Source organism: Dunckerocampus dactyliophorus, chromosome 10, assembly GCF_027744805.1.
Source record: "Dunckerocampus dactyliophorus isolate RoL2022-P2 chromosome 10, RoL_Ddac_1.1, whole genome shotgun sequence".
NCBI lineage: Eukaryota > Metazoa > Chordata > Actinopteri > Syngnathiformes > Syngnathidae > Dunckerocampus > Dunckerocampus dactyliophorus.
In genome coordinates this window covers 8,422,576-8,440,564 of record NC_072828.1, presented here as the reverse complement: position 1 = coordinate 8,440,564, position 17,989 = coordinate 8,422,576, and the positions used below count along the sequence as shown (strand labels likewise).

General features: G+C 41.8%; 1 protein-coding gene across 3 annotated transcripts in view; it reads right to left on the bottom strand.

Moving 5' to 3' along the window:
- Positions 1–15: 15 nt before the first annotated feature.
- The window catches only part of LOC129188315 (aquaporin-4-like), a 37,950-nt gene continuing 19,976 nt past the window's right edge, over positions 16–17,989 (bottom strand). The window contains exons 1-6 of one of the 3 annotated variants that reach the window (XM_054788625.1): positions 7,158–7,290; positions 6,533–6,647; positions 4,187–4,637; positions 3,952–4,116; positions 3,787–3,867; positions 16–3,714 (exon numbers count right to left, since the gene is read on the bottom strand). In XM_054788625.1, coding sequence (XP_054644600.1) covers positions 3,460–3,714; positions 3,787–3,867; positions 3,952–4,116; positions 4,187–4,637; positions 6,533–6,647; positions 7,158–7,185 — 1,095 coding nt within the window. In that variant the 5' untranslated portion in view covers positions 7,186–7,290 and the 3' untranslated portion in view covers positions 16–3,459. Of the gene's footprint in view, positions 3,715–3,786; positions 3,868–3,951; positions 4,117–4,186; positions 4,686–5,581; positions 6,648–7,157; positions 7,291–17,989 lie in introns of those variants that run through there. The other 2 variants (XM_054788627.1, XM_054788626.1) reach the window with 2 other exon arrangements.

Here is a 17,989-nt window from a genome sequence, read left to right as displayed (position 1 = left end):
TTAACTTTAGTCCATTAAATGTAGTTGATTAAAGTGCATTATTGTGTCACATAAAATACATGTGACGTCATAGCATTCTTGCTATTATGTACACATCATTTTTCATGCATTTTTATGTTACCCACAAAGCAGACACCACAAACATTGTGGCTTCAGCCGCAAACACCCCACAGATTACTGTTCACATCACATTATTGTTCACATTACAGACAGACACGTACACATGTAGACTTCATGTGATACGAAACAGGTCTAACTGGATTGTTCTGTTTAATGTTAGTGGCAACCAAATTACTTAAAGTTAGTTACTATATCAAAAAGTCATTGAATTAGCCACGGAATTACTTCTTCACAAATGTAATTAGTTACCAGGGAAAGTAATTCGTGCATTATTTTTTCGAAAACCTTCAAATATGTAAAAGTATTGTGATTTAGCATTGCTGTGGCGTTGTGGCATCTTTCATGAGGTAAGGGCTGAGGGATGAGCTTGTGAAAGTTTTCTAACAAAACGCTAGAGGGCGGTGTTTAACAGAGTCGGCAACCACAAATTTTGTTGACTAGCATTTAGTTTCTTGTGTTGTTGTAGTGAACAATGGCAACTGAAGTGACATCCAGATCGTTGATATAGATATCAGCGCATACTAATGCACTACACTTCACTGCCATTAATGGCGTAACTTTTTACGTTTTTAATCATTAATTAGATTACCTGTTACTGGACAACAATATTGGTGCCGTTGTTTTTGATGCCGTTTCGCCCAACACTGGTGGTGACCGCATACAGAATGTTTCTCTTTAAACTCACTCAGCAGCGACATTAGCCACCATGCTAAATGACACTATCGGGGTGGTCTTCAGGGATCCTTTTTAGGTCCACTTCTGAAAGGACAGCTCCCCTCTTCTTTTATGAGTTGCTCTTGTTCTGTTCAAATTCCAAAGATCCCGGAATGTCCAAACAAACCAAACCATCGCTCTGTTGGGTCCAGACTTGAGTCCACTTGTGTGTACTGCTCCTCCAGGTAGAAATGGATTTATTCCACCATGTAAACAGGAATAGGACCGGACCAGACATGTTCCATAGTTCTTCCACACAGGTTGTGACTAGGACATAGATGAGAAGAAGCTATAGATGTAACACTGTCCGCATCACCATGCTAGACGTTAGCCGCCATCTACTGTTTACATACAGTATTTCCTACTACAGCATGTGCGAACATGATGACAGTGTCGTGCTGTCCCAAATCCATTACTGTTGCTGCACACTTCCTGAAAATGACGACTGCAATATTTACCCACTACTACTTCTCCATCCATCCATCTTCTTCCGCTTATTCAAGTTCTGGTCGTGGGGGCAGCAGCCTAAGCAGAGAAGCCCAGACTTCCTTCTCCCCAGCTACTTTGCCTAGCTCCTCTCAGCGGATCCCGAAGCATTCCCAGGGCAGTTGAGAGACATAGTCTCTCCAACATGTGCTGGGTCTTCCCCGAGGCCTCCTACTAGTCGGACGTGCCCTGAACACCTCCTCAGGGAGGCGTGTGGGAAGCATCCTGACCAGATACCCGAGGTACCTCATCTGGCTCCTTCTTCTCTCCTTAATGGTGAATTGCAAGCACTTTCCATCATTTGGATGGCACCATAAAATATTTGTCGCCTGCTAAATAGCCAAGATGCCGACTATTGAGGGTGTTAAGTGTCCAGCACTGTGCACTCACCGTTTGAGGCGTGCTGAGTGCAACATCTGGGTACTGAGAGCCCACTGCATTTTGCTGTACTTTGCATTGGAATTACAGTATATGCACTCAAAATGCTAAGTGTAAGTATGGAAGTGCACAAAGTGAGACTGCCACACCAAGTGTTGTAGCCACGCTAACATGTTTTGGAGGCCGAAGGGCAGCAGCTGTGTCTCCACTTTGCTCTCATGTGAGGATTAATGATTTAATTGTCAGTCATGTTGCTTCACAGACGCTGCTCACTTAACAATTAGCTGTGCTTCTGATGTACAGCGCAAGTCTGATTTGTATGCACTTTGTTCACACGCTGATAAGAATGGTCCTGAGTGCACATGCGCCTTTTTTCCATTTTATCACCGCTTGCTTGCCAGCGCCGCCTCGGGGGGCCGGGAGAAATAACATGGCTCGTCTTCAAAAGGAGATGTGCACGCTGAGGGTTTTTTGAGGGGGGAGGAAGGGGCATGCAGGTAATTTGCTCCTTGACTAATCAGCAAAGCATTTACACAAAGAACACACTTTCGCTAGCAGGCAACCTGAACAGATTGAATGTGTGAAGATGTGTGTGTGCACGTTCAAGTGAGGATAATATGTGCGCTGAGTCGTAGCAGGAGTGTTGGAGCGGAGGAGGTTGGAGGAGTTTAAAAGTGAAAGATGAGCTGCAGAAACAGAATGTGAACTATTTGTACAAAATGTGAGCAGTGAAAAAACCCAGAAAAAGACAGATTGGATTCATCTACAATGAAGCTGATGTTACGCAAAAGAACCGCAAAAGGCTTAACTTCTTTTTGCACTTGTATGACAGTTAAGACCGTTAAAATGCGACTTAAAACACGGCCTGTACGCTTAATAAAGTGTTTATGATGGCCACGGTTTGACCCTGGAACAGGGTCGACATTCTCAAAGTGGGTGTGTGCGTGTGCCGATGTAAGTTTTGATTTAGTCACGCACACACGGTCAGGCCGATAGTGACACCTGTTGGTTGAAATGAAACATTACCTGTGACAGAGCATTGTTCACATTCACAAACATGTGCAATGCATCCATCCATCTAGTTTGTCTTCACTAGGGTCGCGGGGGTGTGCTGGAGCCTGGACTGGTCACCAGTCAATCACAGGGCACAAATAAACAAACAAGCATTCACTCTCGTATTCATACCTATGGGCAATTTAGAGTGTAACATGCATGTTTTTGGAATGTGGAAGAAGCTGGAGTACAAGCAGGAAAATCCATGCACGGGGCAAACATGCAAGCACCACGCATTTTCCAGATCTCCTGATTGTGTGGACAACATGCTAACCACGAAGCCACCGTGCAGCCATGTACAATACATTCATTCATGATTTATTTTTAGTAATTATAGGGAAAAAATGAATTAAATAATGGAATTAATGAATGTGTCATAATTTATTACCTTTTGTGCTAACTGATAAACACCCTGAGAAACATCTTTTTATACCGATTTGTTTCTTTCAGTCAAACCAGAGGCCTGAAGCTGTACACCTTACACAAGCTAATGTACTAATACAGTAAAAGCCTCCTTCAAATAAACACCTTCATCCAATAAAGACGTGGTACTTTCTGCAGATAAGTACATATTCCCATATTATTTTAAACTACAAGTCTTTAACCCAAAGGTACCTTTCAATGGCTGACATTTGTCTACAGCAGGTCCGTCTCCTTCAGACCCAGCGTTGCCTCGGCAATGCAGACCTGGACCTGCTTCCTGTCTAGTCATACCGATGACAGAACCTCCCCAGAGACCTCCCGCTCCCTGTCCCGCTCCTTCCTGTCAGCCCTCTCAGCCTCCATGGCGCCGAAGAGCGGCTCCTGAGCCGTGACCGAGTTCTGCCGCTGTTTGGATCCCATGAAGGGTGCCTTGATGAAGCTGTCAGAGTAACGTTTCTTCGCTTCCGGGTCTGGACAGAACAGGTACTCGTACAGGGCCGCAGCCACACTCCCTCCCAGGGCTGGGCCCACCCAGTACACCTAGATGAACATTGATACTTTTTATGATAAATAACATGTACAACAAAGACTTCTTTATAACAAATAAGTTACCCAGTGGTTCTCCCAGGACCATGTGATCACAGCCGGGCCGAGGGAACGAGCAGGATTCATGCTAGCACCTGTGTACGGAATCTAAGGATGGAATAAACACAACCTCCTTCACCCTAGACCAGCAAGACGTGAGCTAAGATGATGACAGAGGTAAGGTGAGCTTACAGCAAACAGGTGGCCAACACACACCGACAGGCCGATGGCCAATGCCGACGAGCCCTTCAGGTCACTGCGTTTGTGGTCACAAGTGGCGAAGACGGTGAAGATCAGCTGAAAGCTGATTAAGATCTCCACCACCAGAGCGTTCCCCACTGACAGGTTCTTGTTCACCTGCGAAGAAAGCAGCATGACACAGTGAAAGCTTCCTTGGCAGAGGTCATTACAGATGTCTTCCCCTTACCGCCGTGACGCCCATGCCCCCCCTCACTGAGGCTGGCGTGACCCCGTACAGGACGGCGGCTCCCACTATGGAGCCCAGGCACTGGGCCAGCACGTAGAACACAGCCTTGGCCACGCTCAGCTTGCGGGTCACCACCATGGCGGCCGTGACCGCCGGGTTGATGTGAGCGCCGCTGATGTGACCGAAGCACTGGACCATGGTGCCGATGGTCAGGCCGAAGCACAGCGAGATGTGTGCCAAGTCAGGGAGCTGGGGGTCCCCTTCAGCGGCCCCCCAATTGATGGTGGAGCCCAGGCCCAGCAGGACAAAGAAGAGCATGGCCAAGAACTCAGCGCCAACACAGCGCCAGAACTCTTGAGTCCAGATGCCCTTAAAGGCAGTCATTGCATCGGCGATGCAAGATGGCGGCCGTTGGGGACGGTGTGGCATGCGGCAGGGGAAGCAACACCTCCTGGAGCGGGAACACCAAGACTGGAAAATGTTCTGTCGGCTGGTTCGACTCAAAGTCCAACACAGGCACACACATACAAGCACACACACACACACACACACACACACACACACACACACGCAGAGCTACACACAATGCTTAGTGTGGAACATAGTGAGCTCTTTGTCCTGGTGAACCCCACCAAAACCAGAACCTCAACCTTCTGTCATCATGTTGTTAGCGGGAGCACAAACACAATGAAGTCATCACAACATCTTCACTAATCACACTAATTGCTTACTTTCACTTTCAACCAAGCAAACATGCAGCACACACGGGGGTGCTGGGGGTCGTGGGAGACTTTACTGTTGCTGTTATTTATTTATGTACAGTAAAACATTTTATTATAATTATTACTAATTTATTCATTATGGTGATCAATCATCATCACTAATAATCAGGGGTTAAATTACCCTTAATCTGTCATCAGTTTTGTGATTAACTAATTAACTTACTAATCAGCAAAATACAACAGTTGACTTTATGATTGGTTTTAATAAAAAAAAACTTAGTTACTTAGCAAGATACTTAACTTAGCAATAAAAGACGTATACATACAATTATCATGTCTAAATAGGTGTCCCCAAAGTCTGGACATATACACATATAATATACATACATTGTACAAAAAAGTCCAAAGTAATGACTAATTAAATTATACAAAATAAATAACTTAAGTAATAATTAAAACATTTTTACAATTATTTAAAAAATGAAATCTCATCAAATATAAATGTATTATAGGCTATATAATAAATACAAATACTGTACATTGCAACCAATACCAACCATCAAAGTCATGTGACACCTTCACAAAAAGAGAAACTGAACTAAAAAAAAAAAGTGACTATTACAGGAAGTTACGAAGTAGTAATACATAGATTTCCGTTTATGCATGCACTCACCTGATGTGCTCCACACCCCCGCCACTCTCACTCATGACTCCACAGTCTGAGACCAACCTGCTCTTTTATAGTGGTGGTGGGGGGGGGGACTAACTAGGACTACAGTGGAACATTCGTAGCCAACAAAATATTCTGGATAAATCTACCTCAAAAACTTCATCATGTGTGACACCTCAGATCAGTGAGTATGTCCGTACCAGTGGGGTACCAGTGATGACAAAGGAAAACTGTGATGATAACCATAGAACAGGAAATGGAACTGACTATGCAATAGGAAAGGCTGCTCAGTCCAATATGAGCAATACTATTCATGACTATATTACAAGGCTTTGTTGATTCCATCAGTACCTATACACGGCCACTCGGTTACAGCATCACCCTGCAAACACCTCCGTCTTCCATCTCCGCTACATGGACATTTTACTTTATTTGTGTTAAACAGTTTGAGTTTGAGCCACAGTTTGAGCCTGGAACATATTTCTTTTTACATGATTTTCTGTGGGGCCAATTAACATTGGAATGAGAACAATGTGGAAGTCAACTGTCAATGTAATGTTTAATTACAGTAGTTAGTACATGGTAGCAGTTTGACAATGATGCCACTTGTTACTAGTGTTGTAGCAAATGCGTCCAGCAGGGGGCAGTACAGCTCTTCTAATTGTGTGTGTGTGTGTGTGCTGCTTCCAAAGAGAGCTAAGGTAATTACAGTGGCTTTTTATTTTAAAAAATAATTTCTTTCAGCACAGCAGAGCTAATTATTTCCTCCTCTAATCAATCAGATGCAGACATTGACTGTGACATTTCGACGCTGGATCATTTCCACCTGTGCTGCTGCATGGGAATGTCTGCCATTACCTCACATTCTCTCTCATGTGTGCGCGTGTGTGTATGTGTGTTACCCTCGTTAGTGGGTGGACAGAGTTTAAATGTGATGCTGCGATGCATTCTGACCTGTGCGTAAAGACATCTGTCTCACATTTACGCTCTCCCTCACCGTCCACCGCATCTTCATGGCGGGATATGGCAGCAAGCCCCGCCCCCACACAGCCAATTAGCTGAGAACAATCTAGAAGAAAGGACAAGGTCACACAACAAATGAGTCAATAATACAAATGCAACTAACAAGACTAACAAGTACATGTATGCCGTAGGAAATCATGCACATGAAATCATCTGCTCCAGGGTCAAGCTGTGGCCATCATTAAACCTTTAATAAGTCTACAGACAATGTTTTAAACCAGTGGTCCACAACCTTTTTGGACCCACGGCCCGGCTCGTGTTCCCACAAATCTCCGGGACCCGGGAGGTGGTGGTGGGGGTCGTAGTGCGATGTAATTTATCTCATTTAGTATGTATTGTGTAAAACTACGACAGGAACAACATCAAATTAAAAGCACAAAGTGAATACAGACCCACCATTCACCACTATAAGCTTGGAGTTTGTTTTTCAGAGAGAAGATTATAGCACCGCTGCTTGACGTGTGTGCTAACAGGCAGTGTGCTAGCATGAATTAACTTGAAGCTGTTCACACAACAAATATACACATTAGCACTCAATAACGTAATCAAACTTTACCTTTATGCATTCCACAAAGAATCAGCATTTGGGAGCAAATATGAAGTGAAAACCCCCCATAAAAATACAGTATAGTTGACAATCTGTGCAGAGTGGGAGAAGGCTAGCGCACGTAAAATGGTGCGTTCAAGGACTGTCAAACAAAGTGGGACACTCGCAACAAACAACATAAACATGCAAAAACTTCAAACTACCTGTATATTATCTTTTGAATAAAATAATGGCCCATATTTCCAAAATGTATATGCATTTACTTAAAGTTGTATTTCAATATTTACAAAATTATTTTTGTGTGTGTGAATTTTTTTTAAACTTTTTTTTTTTATCACTGCACCTGAACGCTTTCCTCGGCCCAGTTCGGCCCCACCCACGGACCGGTACTGGGCCCCAGCCCCGTGGTTGGGGACCCCTGTTTTAAACCACATTTTAGTGTTATTAAATGTTATTTTTGTGGTGCACTTTGCAATGGTACCAGCCATATCTTTCTATGATGTCAGGAAGTAAGTAACATGGATTGTGGGCATCAGCGGATTGTTTGGAATAACTTTTAAAATGTCATACTCCTAAAAAGTGAGTGAACATTTTCAGCTTTATTGAATTCAACAAGCTTAAAATTGACTTGCGTTTAGTACTGTCATGGTAGTTTTCTTGTATACTGTGTGAAACAACACTATTAGTATGTGGTGGGAGCAGCATTCAGGTGGAACTTTTGTCACGGGAGCTGTTGTGCCAGGATTGTCTGAGATGGGAACTTGTGCCTCAGATGCAACCTGGATGACCAACCGAGTATTGCGTGTTTTCAATTCTGTAGCTTATAGATTCCTACTTGGTTATTGTGGGACCATATTCTGGGACCCGCAGCAAAAGTGAAGGTCAAAGAAGCATGAAACCAAATCTTAACACCCCTTTTTTAATGGTGAGCTTTTCCAGCAATACCACTCACATTAGGAAGTACCTGAACTAAGACTTCCTGGGTTTTCTATGGCTTGTTCCGTTCGAAATAACTTTTGAGCAGAAGGTTGGAGATGAATGAAATTAAGTTCTACCCACACAGTGTGAGCTTTCCAATGAGACCATCTGTGCCCTTCTGCAATATCTGGAAGTACTCAAGTTTCCTGTTTTCTATTGCAGGGACTTTTTCTCCAGCAACTTTTCTAAATCCCTGGGATTTTGAAAAACTCCTCAGTGTTTCCACAAAAATTACTCGAGTAAAAAATTTTTCCCAGAGGCCAGAAAAATTTCAGGTTAGTGACCAGTGACCTGATCTTTTTCCAGAAGCTCCAGGAACTTTTGTGTGGGAGTCTGTGCTGAAGAACGCTGATTGGTGGAACACACTTGTAGCGCATACTTGTCAAAATTTGCATACATAAATAAGGGAAAATAAGGGAAATTCCTTCCTCTCCCCCAAATGCCCATTGCCAATGCGCTGCACCGTTGTCCCCGTAGATTTCTGTCGCTCAAGCATGGGTACTTGTACAATTGTCATCTGAACCGAAGAGGATGAATTTACTGGAAATTATTGAAACAAGAGGATGCCAGGAAAGAAGAGCAAAATATGGGAGTTTCCCGAGGAAAAGTATGCTGTATTCATTTGGAAATCATTTACTTTGTTACATTCTGTAACAGAAGTCAGCATCACGCCATTTGACAGAACCCAATGCTAATGCTAAAGCTAAATCAACTAGATGTGTTTGTGTAATCGCCGTGATCTCAACACTGACATTTATTCTTTATATACAGCAATCCCTCGTTCATCGCGGTTAATTGGTTCCAGACGCGACCGAGATAAGTGAATTAAGTCAAGTGAATTAGGATTCAAGATTAATAAATGGAATATTTTCATAGTTAGAGCATAGAAAATGATTTTCGAAATATAATTTTTACCGTTATTAGAGCTCTGCAGACCTGAAATTACACTCCTACAGTCACCTTTACACTCATATTACCCAATATGTTAGATATAATTAGAGAAAATAAGCCATTTACGACATAAATAAGACTTGTGCTCATGTGTGTTTGAGTAAGTGTCTTCCGGCCATGTGGACACAAAGTGACGATGGGATTCAGTTTTTATTTTTAGCTGGAGTACGACCACAACAGTAGCCCATGTTATTATTATAATGATGATGATGACTATTATTATTATTATTATATTATTATTGTGCCTTTTGTGAGATAAATAATTATAAAATAATAAAAGCCAATAATAAATACACTGTGTGCACAATTATTAGGCAAATTATTGGTTATTAGTTTTATTATTTAATAACAACAGTGCTCTTGGTCAATCCAAAATGTTAATAAACCTCAAACTTGAATATTTAAGGAAATAAAAGTGAAGGTTTGGCTTTTGTTGAGAATATCTCTGTGTGCACAATTATTAGGCAGCTATTAGTGTGCAGAATGGATGTTGCTGGACTGTCTTGGCTGACACGTCTCTTCAACATTGCGTGGAAGTCGGGAACAGTACCTCTGGATTGGCAGACTGGGGTGGTGGTCCCCCTTTTCAAGAAGGGTGACCGGAGGGTGTGTTCCAACTATAGGGGGATCACACTCCTCAGCCTCCCTGGGAAAGTCTATTCCAGGGTGCTGGAGAGAAGGGTACAACCGTTAATCAAACCTCGGCTACAGGAGGTGCAATGTGGTTTTCGTCCTGGTCGCGGAACACTGGACCAGCTCGACACCTCACACAAGCTTTTTCCTGTGCCCCTGCGTGAAAAAAAGTGGCAGTAGGTTTGGGAGTTGAGTTTGAGTCCATCTTCAACCTGAAAAGGCCCAACAAGCTCATCTTTTAATAATTCCAGGCCTTACCAGTACCCCACCTCCACCTCGCTGGCATCTGAGTTGGAGCGGAACTCTTTGCCCATTGCTGATGCAGCCATGGGCCCATCCCTTTGGTCCATGAAGAGTCACTCTCATCTCATCAGTCCATAAAACGTTTGAAAAATCTGTCTTCAGATATTTCTTGGCCAAGTCATAGCCTTTCAACTTGTGTGTCTTGTTCAGTGGGGGTGGGGTTTCAGCCTTTCTTACCTTGGCAATGCCTCTGAGCACTGAACACCATGTACCGTACTTCTGCACACTCCAGGTAGATTACAGTTCTGGAATGTGACAGCACTGGAGGATAATGGGTTCCTGGGAGCTTGACGTTTGATTTTTGTCAAATATTTGGCGGTTAATTTCCATGTTTGTCTCTCGACACGTTTCTTGCGACCATTTTGTGCACTTGCAATAAAACATTTCAAAAGTGCTGCGTCCCTATGAAAGACGTTTTTACAGTTTTTGACTTTTCAGAGTCTGTTAAATCTCTTTTATTGCCCATTTTGCCAGAGGAAAAGAAGCTGCCTCATAATTGTGCACACCTAATAAAGGGTGTTGATCTTCTAAGGCCACACCCTCCCTCAGTACACACGTGCACATCATCTGGTATGCTTAAACCCAATAGGCATTCAAGGCTTGGAAAATAGGCATCAAAACGAGAATATGATCAAAATGCTGACTTGCCTAATAATTGTGCACACAGTGTATAAAAAAGTCCTAGGAGATCAAGTGTGGTGCATGTTACTAGTGACACCCAGTGGCCAGTGTAGATTACACTTCATAAACGTCTTGTATTGCGGTTCATGGGGTACGTACGAACTTTTTCAAGTGTCACGGAACAACTTTACTCTCTTGTTGTCATTTTACTAATTATGTCTTGTCCTCAAAACACTATTTGTGGGTGGTTGTTAATGAACATAAACACGTCGTGATGGTGATACTATCGCAGGGGTCTCCTAGCTTACCAGGTGATTTTGAGTAGCTCACAAAGGGATCAAAGAATACTTGCTTCAACTTTTAGGATTTTTTTTTTATTATAACTGTTGAATTCAGACTTTATGCCTTTATATAATGACAAATGACCACAAAGTAGCATAAATACGATGGCCAAACTGTTTGAGCGGAGATCTGCTTGGTAAATAAAGTAGTGTACAATTTAAATGTTGCCAGTCATGAATAAAACACTAATAGTTGACAGCTGTAATGGTGATGGAAGTTGGAGACCCCTGCAACGTAGACACTGCATTTATTCTGTTTTAACTTAAGCAGGATAGATTTCTATTTAATAAATATATTTATTTGTATTATTTTATTCTGTATTATTATTTTGTTATCGTGAACTAAAAACTATATTATTGAACAAGTTATTTCCAATGTATTAGTATTACTCCAAAACATGCATCAAATTAAATCAGGTTTGTGTCAAATAGTACAAAAACCCTTTCACAAAAATAAAGGCAAAAAAACAACTATTAGCCCAAAGGTTTATTTTTTTTATAATCACCTATTTGCCAGGGGCCCTTGGAATTGTCTAACGCGGCCATGGCCAACAGCGTTCATCATAAATTGAAAAATGCACATTTATTCCATGTGATCGGTATCGGCCGATCTCACTCAGGGATGATCGGTATCGGAATCAGCAGCATAAAATCCTGATCACAGCAGGCAAGTATTTTTTAGTAAATCTCAGGTCACATAGTTTTTAACCGATCTTGTTGTGTATCTCACTGGCTTTGTATTTTACTTACCGTCGTTTCCAGACTATAAGCTGCTACCTTTTTCACACTCTTTGAGCCCTGCGGCTTAAACAACGATGCAGCTGATTAATGGCAAAAAGAACTACAGTTCCCATTATGCTGAGAGTGCCGAAACAGAAAGTAATGCATTTCCGCAATAGAAGCTAATATCACATGTTTTGTTTTGAAGTGTTTTGAGCTGTTAAGTAAGTTTGATCAAGTGTAGAATTACTACAGCTTCTGTTTGGACTCTTCTCACATCTCACCGGAGCTAACGAGTGACGCTGGGAACATCGGGTGCAGATTGCAAGGTTTATAGTGTTTATTTTTGTGTAGCTATCCCACGTTACGGCTTTTTTTCATTTAAAATTTAGTGGGTGCGGCTTATATTCAGGTGCACTCAATAGTCTGGAATTTACGGTACTTTTACTTTTGTAAAAAAGCAAAAAAAATCCAACCTTATATTGTCCGTTGGTTTACATGGCATTAATGTAGGAATATACCACTCCACCTTACGTCATCAGCTTGATTTGAATAAATTACCCTTAACCTTGCTGTGTACTAGTTTGAAATTAAAACCAATTTTAGGTTTCCCATTATGCATTGCGCTTGAACAACGCATTCATTGGGGCACTAAAATGACATCAGCCACCCTCTGGGCTGTGGGTCTTCGGGCTTCCTCCGGCGGACAGAGGCAGCATTGCAGTGCCATCCACCATTTTCTATGCTGCTTGTCCTCCAATGAAATGGGTTGCTCAAACGAAATGTATTTTGGAAAAAATGTAAAATGTTTTTTTTTTCCATTTTAAACTTGTATTGGTTCATGTTTGTATATTTCTGAGGTATACCTTTTGAGTGTTAAGTTGCTGTGTGATGAGTTTAATGTTGTTTGTAACATGACACTGTGAGTCAGACTGTTATATTGTTATACTGTTGTATATGCTGACCTCCCGCAATTTCCAATGGGTTGACAAGCTTGTTGTGTGTGTCAAATAAAGACCTGCCTGGTCCTCACAGACTTGTGTGCGCCACAATATGCCATTATATGATGTGGTCACGTGCAGCTGATACACCGTTGCGGCTTATATGTACAAATCAGTTTTTTCCCTATAAATTTAGTGGATGTGACTTATACACCGGAATTTATGGTAGTCTTTTTGTTACAGTAATGTCAGGAATATAATCCGCTACTTTTTTCTCATGCTTTGGATCCTGTGGTTTGCACATGGATGTGGCTAATTTATGGCTAAAAACAAAATTTCCGGTAATGGAGCCCTAGTTCTTATTAGCACAAGCCCAAAAAAAACATTTTTACATTTGATTACTAGAAGATAAATAGGAGCAATTATTTTTTGGAGTCGATTAATCGCAATCATATAATAGTCGTTAGCTGCAGCACTATCCATGGATCGAAATTGAAATGTGTCGTTCCGACTTTGCCGAGTCATGCCAGGTTAAACCAAACGGGAGAGTTTGGACTTTCCAGAATATGGACGTGGGCGGTTTCAGGTTGCTGCTAATGAGCTGAACACTCCATGAGGGGAGGCAGGTCAATCAAGGGGGCTGCTTTTTGCTTTTTCAGCTAACAAGACTAACAAGTCAATTCCTGCTGTACACTCTTCCACCACAAGGGGGCGCACTGATACTGAGATCTTGATTTTGACTGTGAGAACTTCCCTGAAAAACAAAAATCAGTGTTTTGCCCTGCAGACAAGCTAGAGCAACAAATGATGCTTGAGGGGGGAGATGTTCAAAAGAACACATCTTTATCTTTACTGATGCTCGCATCTTTTAGCAGTGCTCCTCTTTAACGAGTCCTCTGTATGATCGTGCTCCTACTGCAAATTAGCGCAGGAAGCGGCCTGACATTTTGATACTTTGATAATGAAGACTTTATTGTGCGTTTTAAGAGGCTGTCGCCACAGAATCCAGACAGAATAATGAGGAAATCCTCCAATGACTTTCATTAAGCCGGACAGCGTTTTTAATCACATGGCTGTTGACTCGTCCATTAACCTTTCCATTAAGTCTGCTACATTTACACATGAATGCTAAATGTGACCTTTGAGTGCAGGATTGTGGTTGATCCCAGAGATTACGCAGGTTTAATAGTCAGGGGACTTCTTGTTGGCGGGAGGAAAAGGAAGCAAGTTAAATGTAGGGGTGAGTTCAGGTGCAACAGCTACGCGTCCGTGAATGAAGCACCAAATGACAAGGCAGAGTTGGCAAGTGAACATGTCGCTCAACGGCCGCCGCTCCCTTGACAACCGTCATCGCCTCCATACCTCCGATCTTTAATATTCACAGTCTCGTCAGCGGGCGGTTTATGACATGAGCGAGGCCTGCGGGCTGCGGCCGGAGCCGGCTAGAGACCTTAATGCAAAAGCTCTTTTCCTTCAGAGAAATGTCAGCCTGCTCTTTATCGCCAACACAAACAGCCCCCTCCCACCCGGGAGAGACGCCGTGTAGCATATCATCGACCCTTTAGCTGTGAGTCCACACGCACAAGCAGACTGCTAAACAAATCATCTGCAGATCTAGCTGATAAATCTATGTGAGGACTTTCTCACTGCAGTATTGATCGTAGAGCACGCTGCAATTCATTGGAGTGCTTACATTTGGACGAAATGTCTCAACGACACACTCGGAAACTTTGTTAGCATTGTTGTCTTCAGTAGAAACATTTTCTCATGGGAACTCACAGAATTAAGTGTACAGGCAATGTTTTAAGTCACATTTTAACACAAGTGTAACTCGCTCTGTTTCGCATCACCCGCACCGGGGCTCGAACACAGGACCTTCGTAATGCGAGGCGAGAGCGCTGACCACACGGCCAAAAGCCCGGGCTGTCGACTGCGTGTTCAGCGCAGCTCTTAAGGCAGAGGGAGTGAGTTTTGCCAACGTACATTTGCACAGCCTCACAGGCTGGCATCCGTTACACAAGCATAACAGAGAGGGAAGCAAAAGAGTCTTTTAATTTTGTCACGACACGTAGGTTGGGGCCAGAGTCCTACTGCTTTGAATGCAAGTCTATGTCTTCTGTCTGTACACTTCAAAATGATCTTGCCTACGTTCATGACCAAGACCAGGGACCTTGGCCTCAAAACGATTTAACTCACAAGACTTACATTTTTTGGCAGTACAACGCTGTAGCTATTCATGTAAGAACTTAAGTGATTTTGGTTATTATCAAGAAAACCATGGAAGTTGCTAGATATCAGCTCTTCAATTCAACTCTTATGAGCTATATTTGCTATCATCATTATATTTGTCCAAGCAAATGTACCTTTAGTTGTACCAGGCATTAAAATGGATCAATAACCTGAAGAAACAAGGGTGGTCTAATATTTTTTTCCATGACTGTCTGTACTATATATAACTATATGGTGTGCGACTAGCCGCACGGCGGCCGAGTGGTTAGCATGTTGGCCACACAGTCGGGAGCTCGCCAAGACCAGGATTCTGTGTGCATCTGTGTGGAGTTTGCATGTTCTCCCTGTGTGTTTTCTCCAGGTACTCCAGTTTACGCCCACATTCGAAAAAGGTTAGAATGGTAAGTTAAGTAAATGGGCGACTCTAAATGATCCATACGAATGTGAGTGTGAATGGTTGTTGTCTACAGTCATGGAAAACATTATTAGATCACCTTTCTTCTTCAGCAGACATGAAAGAGCACCCCAATAGTCACTTTTACACTCCTATTATTCTTTCTTTACATCACATTGCGTAGGCTATGGGATCACTGCAGGGACATAACAGACGGCCGCCGCTAGCATAGCAAGCTACCGAGCTAACTACTTAGCCTCTCCAATTTACTGATTCTAAAGTTAAGAAAGTGTTTCAAATGGAGTGGGGAAGAAGGACAAAGAAGCCAAAAACGTACCACTTCCACACAGAATGAGAGGTGAACCTTTTTTTCACTCGATCTCAGCCATGGTATGTTGGCTTGGCTCTGCTGGCTCAGTAGCCGGTCTGTGTGAAAGGTAATGTAATCTAACGTCATGGCGCATAACATCACTGATGCCTCGTGACCAGAATACTACATAAAAGCTGGCTTTCAATATTTTTGACTACTAATAGTCCATAGTCAACCATGAAAGAGCGATCATTAATTAATTAATTATTTTTTTGAAAACCCCCGATATAGTGAGGAAGCGGTATTGAAACTGTGATATAATGAGGGATTTGTTTACTGAGTAGACGCTTGACTATATTGCGAGGCACACTTCCTGTCCCTCACTCAATGTGTTCTATGGGAACTTGGTACGCCTCAGTACTGGACTGAATGTTTCATGCCGTAAAATCCAATTACGAATACGTATACTGTACCGTTACAAATATACTATCTAGTGTAATGGATGCCAGCTGTTGCAGCTGTGCAAGGGTATGTTTGTAAACCTCATTCTCTGATGCCTTCAGAGTCAGGCTGGACATCAAATTGACATACTGGGCTTTTAGCTCGACGGCTAGCGCTGTCGACTCTCATTGGCAGAATGCGGGGCTGAATCAACCAGCGGGGTTACGCTAGCATACAGGATCTTCAAGTAATCAATGCTATTGACTCTGAGGTCATTGAGTTGAATATGAATTTGACGTGGAGGTTATTTGCAAACAAAAGTTCTCATTGGTGAAACGTCAGTCATTTTAAACAGGAGCATAACTTGTTAATATGTTGACGTAAACATAATTACACTATTGGCTTTGTGTATGGACTGAATATATCAGGAAGATGGAAAAAAACATTGTCGTTAGAAAGATGACATTGGGGTCTTGCAATCGACCAACAACAACGACCCACCATTCCAAGTTTATCTTCTCTGGGTTGATATTCATCCTCACGGGGTTTGCAGTGGACATTATTTCTCCAAAGCTGAACAATTTCTTCGCTCATAAATTTAAGTAACATGTCACGTCACAAGCAAAGGTCTTCCCTGCGAGGGTCCGACTTATCTTCACTGATTTTTTATTTATTTTTTTATATTTTATTTATTTTTTATATTTTATTTATTTTTTTATATTTTATTTATTTTTTTATATTTTATTTATTTTTTATTTTCTATTTTATTTTATTTTATTTTATTTTTTATTTATTTAATTAAATTTTATTTTTTATTTATTTATTTTTATTTATTTATTTATTTATTTATTTTTTATAATTTTCTTTGTTGTGTTTAAAAAAAAAAAAAAAAAAAAAAGGAAAGGGAAAAAAAAAAAAAGCTTTGTTCTTATTTATTTATTTATTTATTTAGTATTGTCATCATTATTATCATTATTATGAATGTTCTCTCTTTTTTGGGGGGGGAGGGTTATCTCACCGTTATCTATTATGTGTTATCCTGACTATCACTGAAAACATGACATGGAATCCAGGAAGTGAACTACATGTACTGTACTAGATGTAGAATGGATGGGGGGTAGGATTAAATAAGCTTTGCTTCTTCCTACTCCTTTTGGACATGTGGAACTGTCAAAGAATGATTCACGAGATGTATTCCATTGTAACCTTCATGTTCAAATAAACTAAACCAAACCAAACCAAACTGATTTACCGCCAACACCGGTCCTGAAACATGCCGCTGATAGCCAGGAAGTGTTCGCCATTATCTGCTCACACTGGACTAAAGATTATTTGCCAGTTGTATTTGTCCTCTACCTGGGGAGTACACTACCATTAAACATATTTAAATTTAAAAAACACTTGTGCTGCATAGTTGTTGGCTTTGAACAGACACCTTTCTGGTAACTCTTGCCCACCAAACCACGCAAAATACAAACACATTGTAATTATTGTTTTTTGTAAACACAGTATTACAGTTTTGATACAAGGTAATCAACAGTTTCAGTCCTGTTTGGACGCAGGTTGTTGTGTTGGATAAAAAACAAACAAGCATTCTGTTTGGTTTTTACAACATGTGGCTTGCTTGCTTGCCAGCCATTCATCACACGTGCACACATGAGTTCCTCAGATTGATCATATGACCCGCCGCGTCCCGCTAAGCATGTCAGGTTATGAAGTGACAGCACCACGGCTGGGGGTTCGGACTCCTTGTTGAGTGAATTGGCTGATTATTCCCTCACCGCCGTTAATGAGTCCTTTAGCGTTGTGTAAGTGATCCTTCATCAAATTTGATGTGTGCCATAGGCAAGTGCTTTTTGATTCCTTTTTTACCCCCCACTGGGCCTCTCGCCATGCAGTAACTGTTTGAATTAAAACAGCCCAGAAAAAGACATCTGCTTTTTTCCAAATAACATTGATCACAGACGTCCGATGCCAGT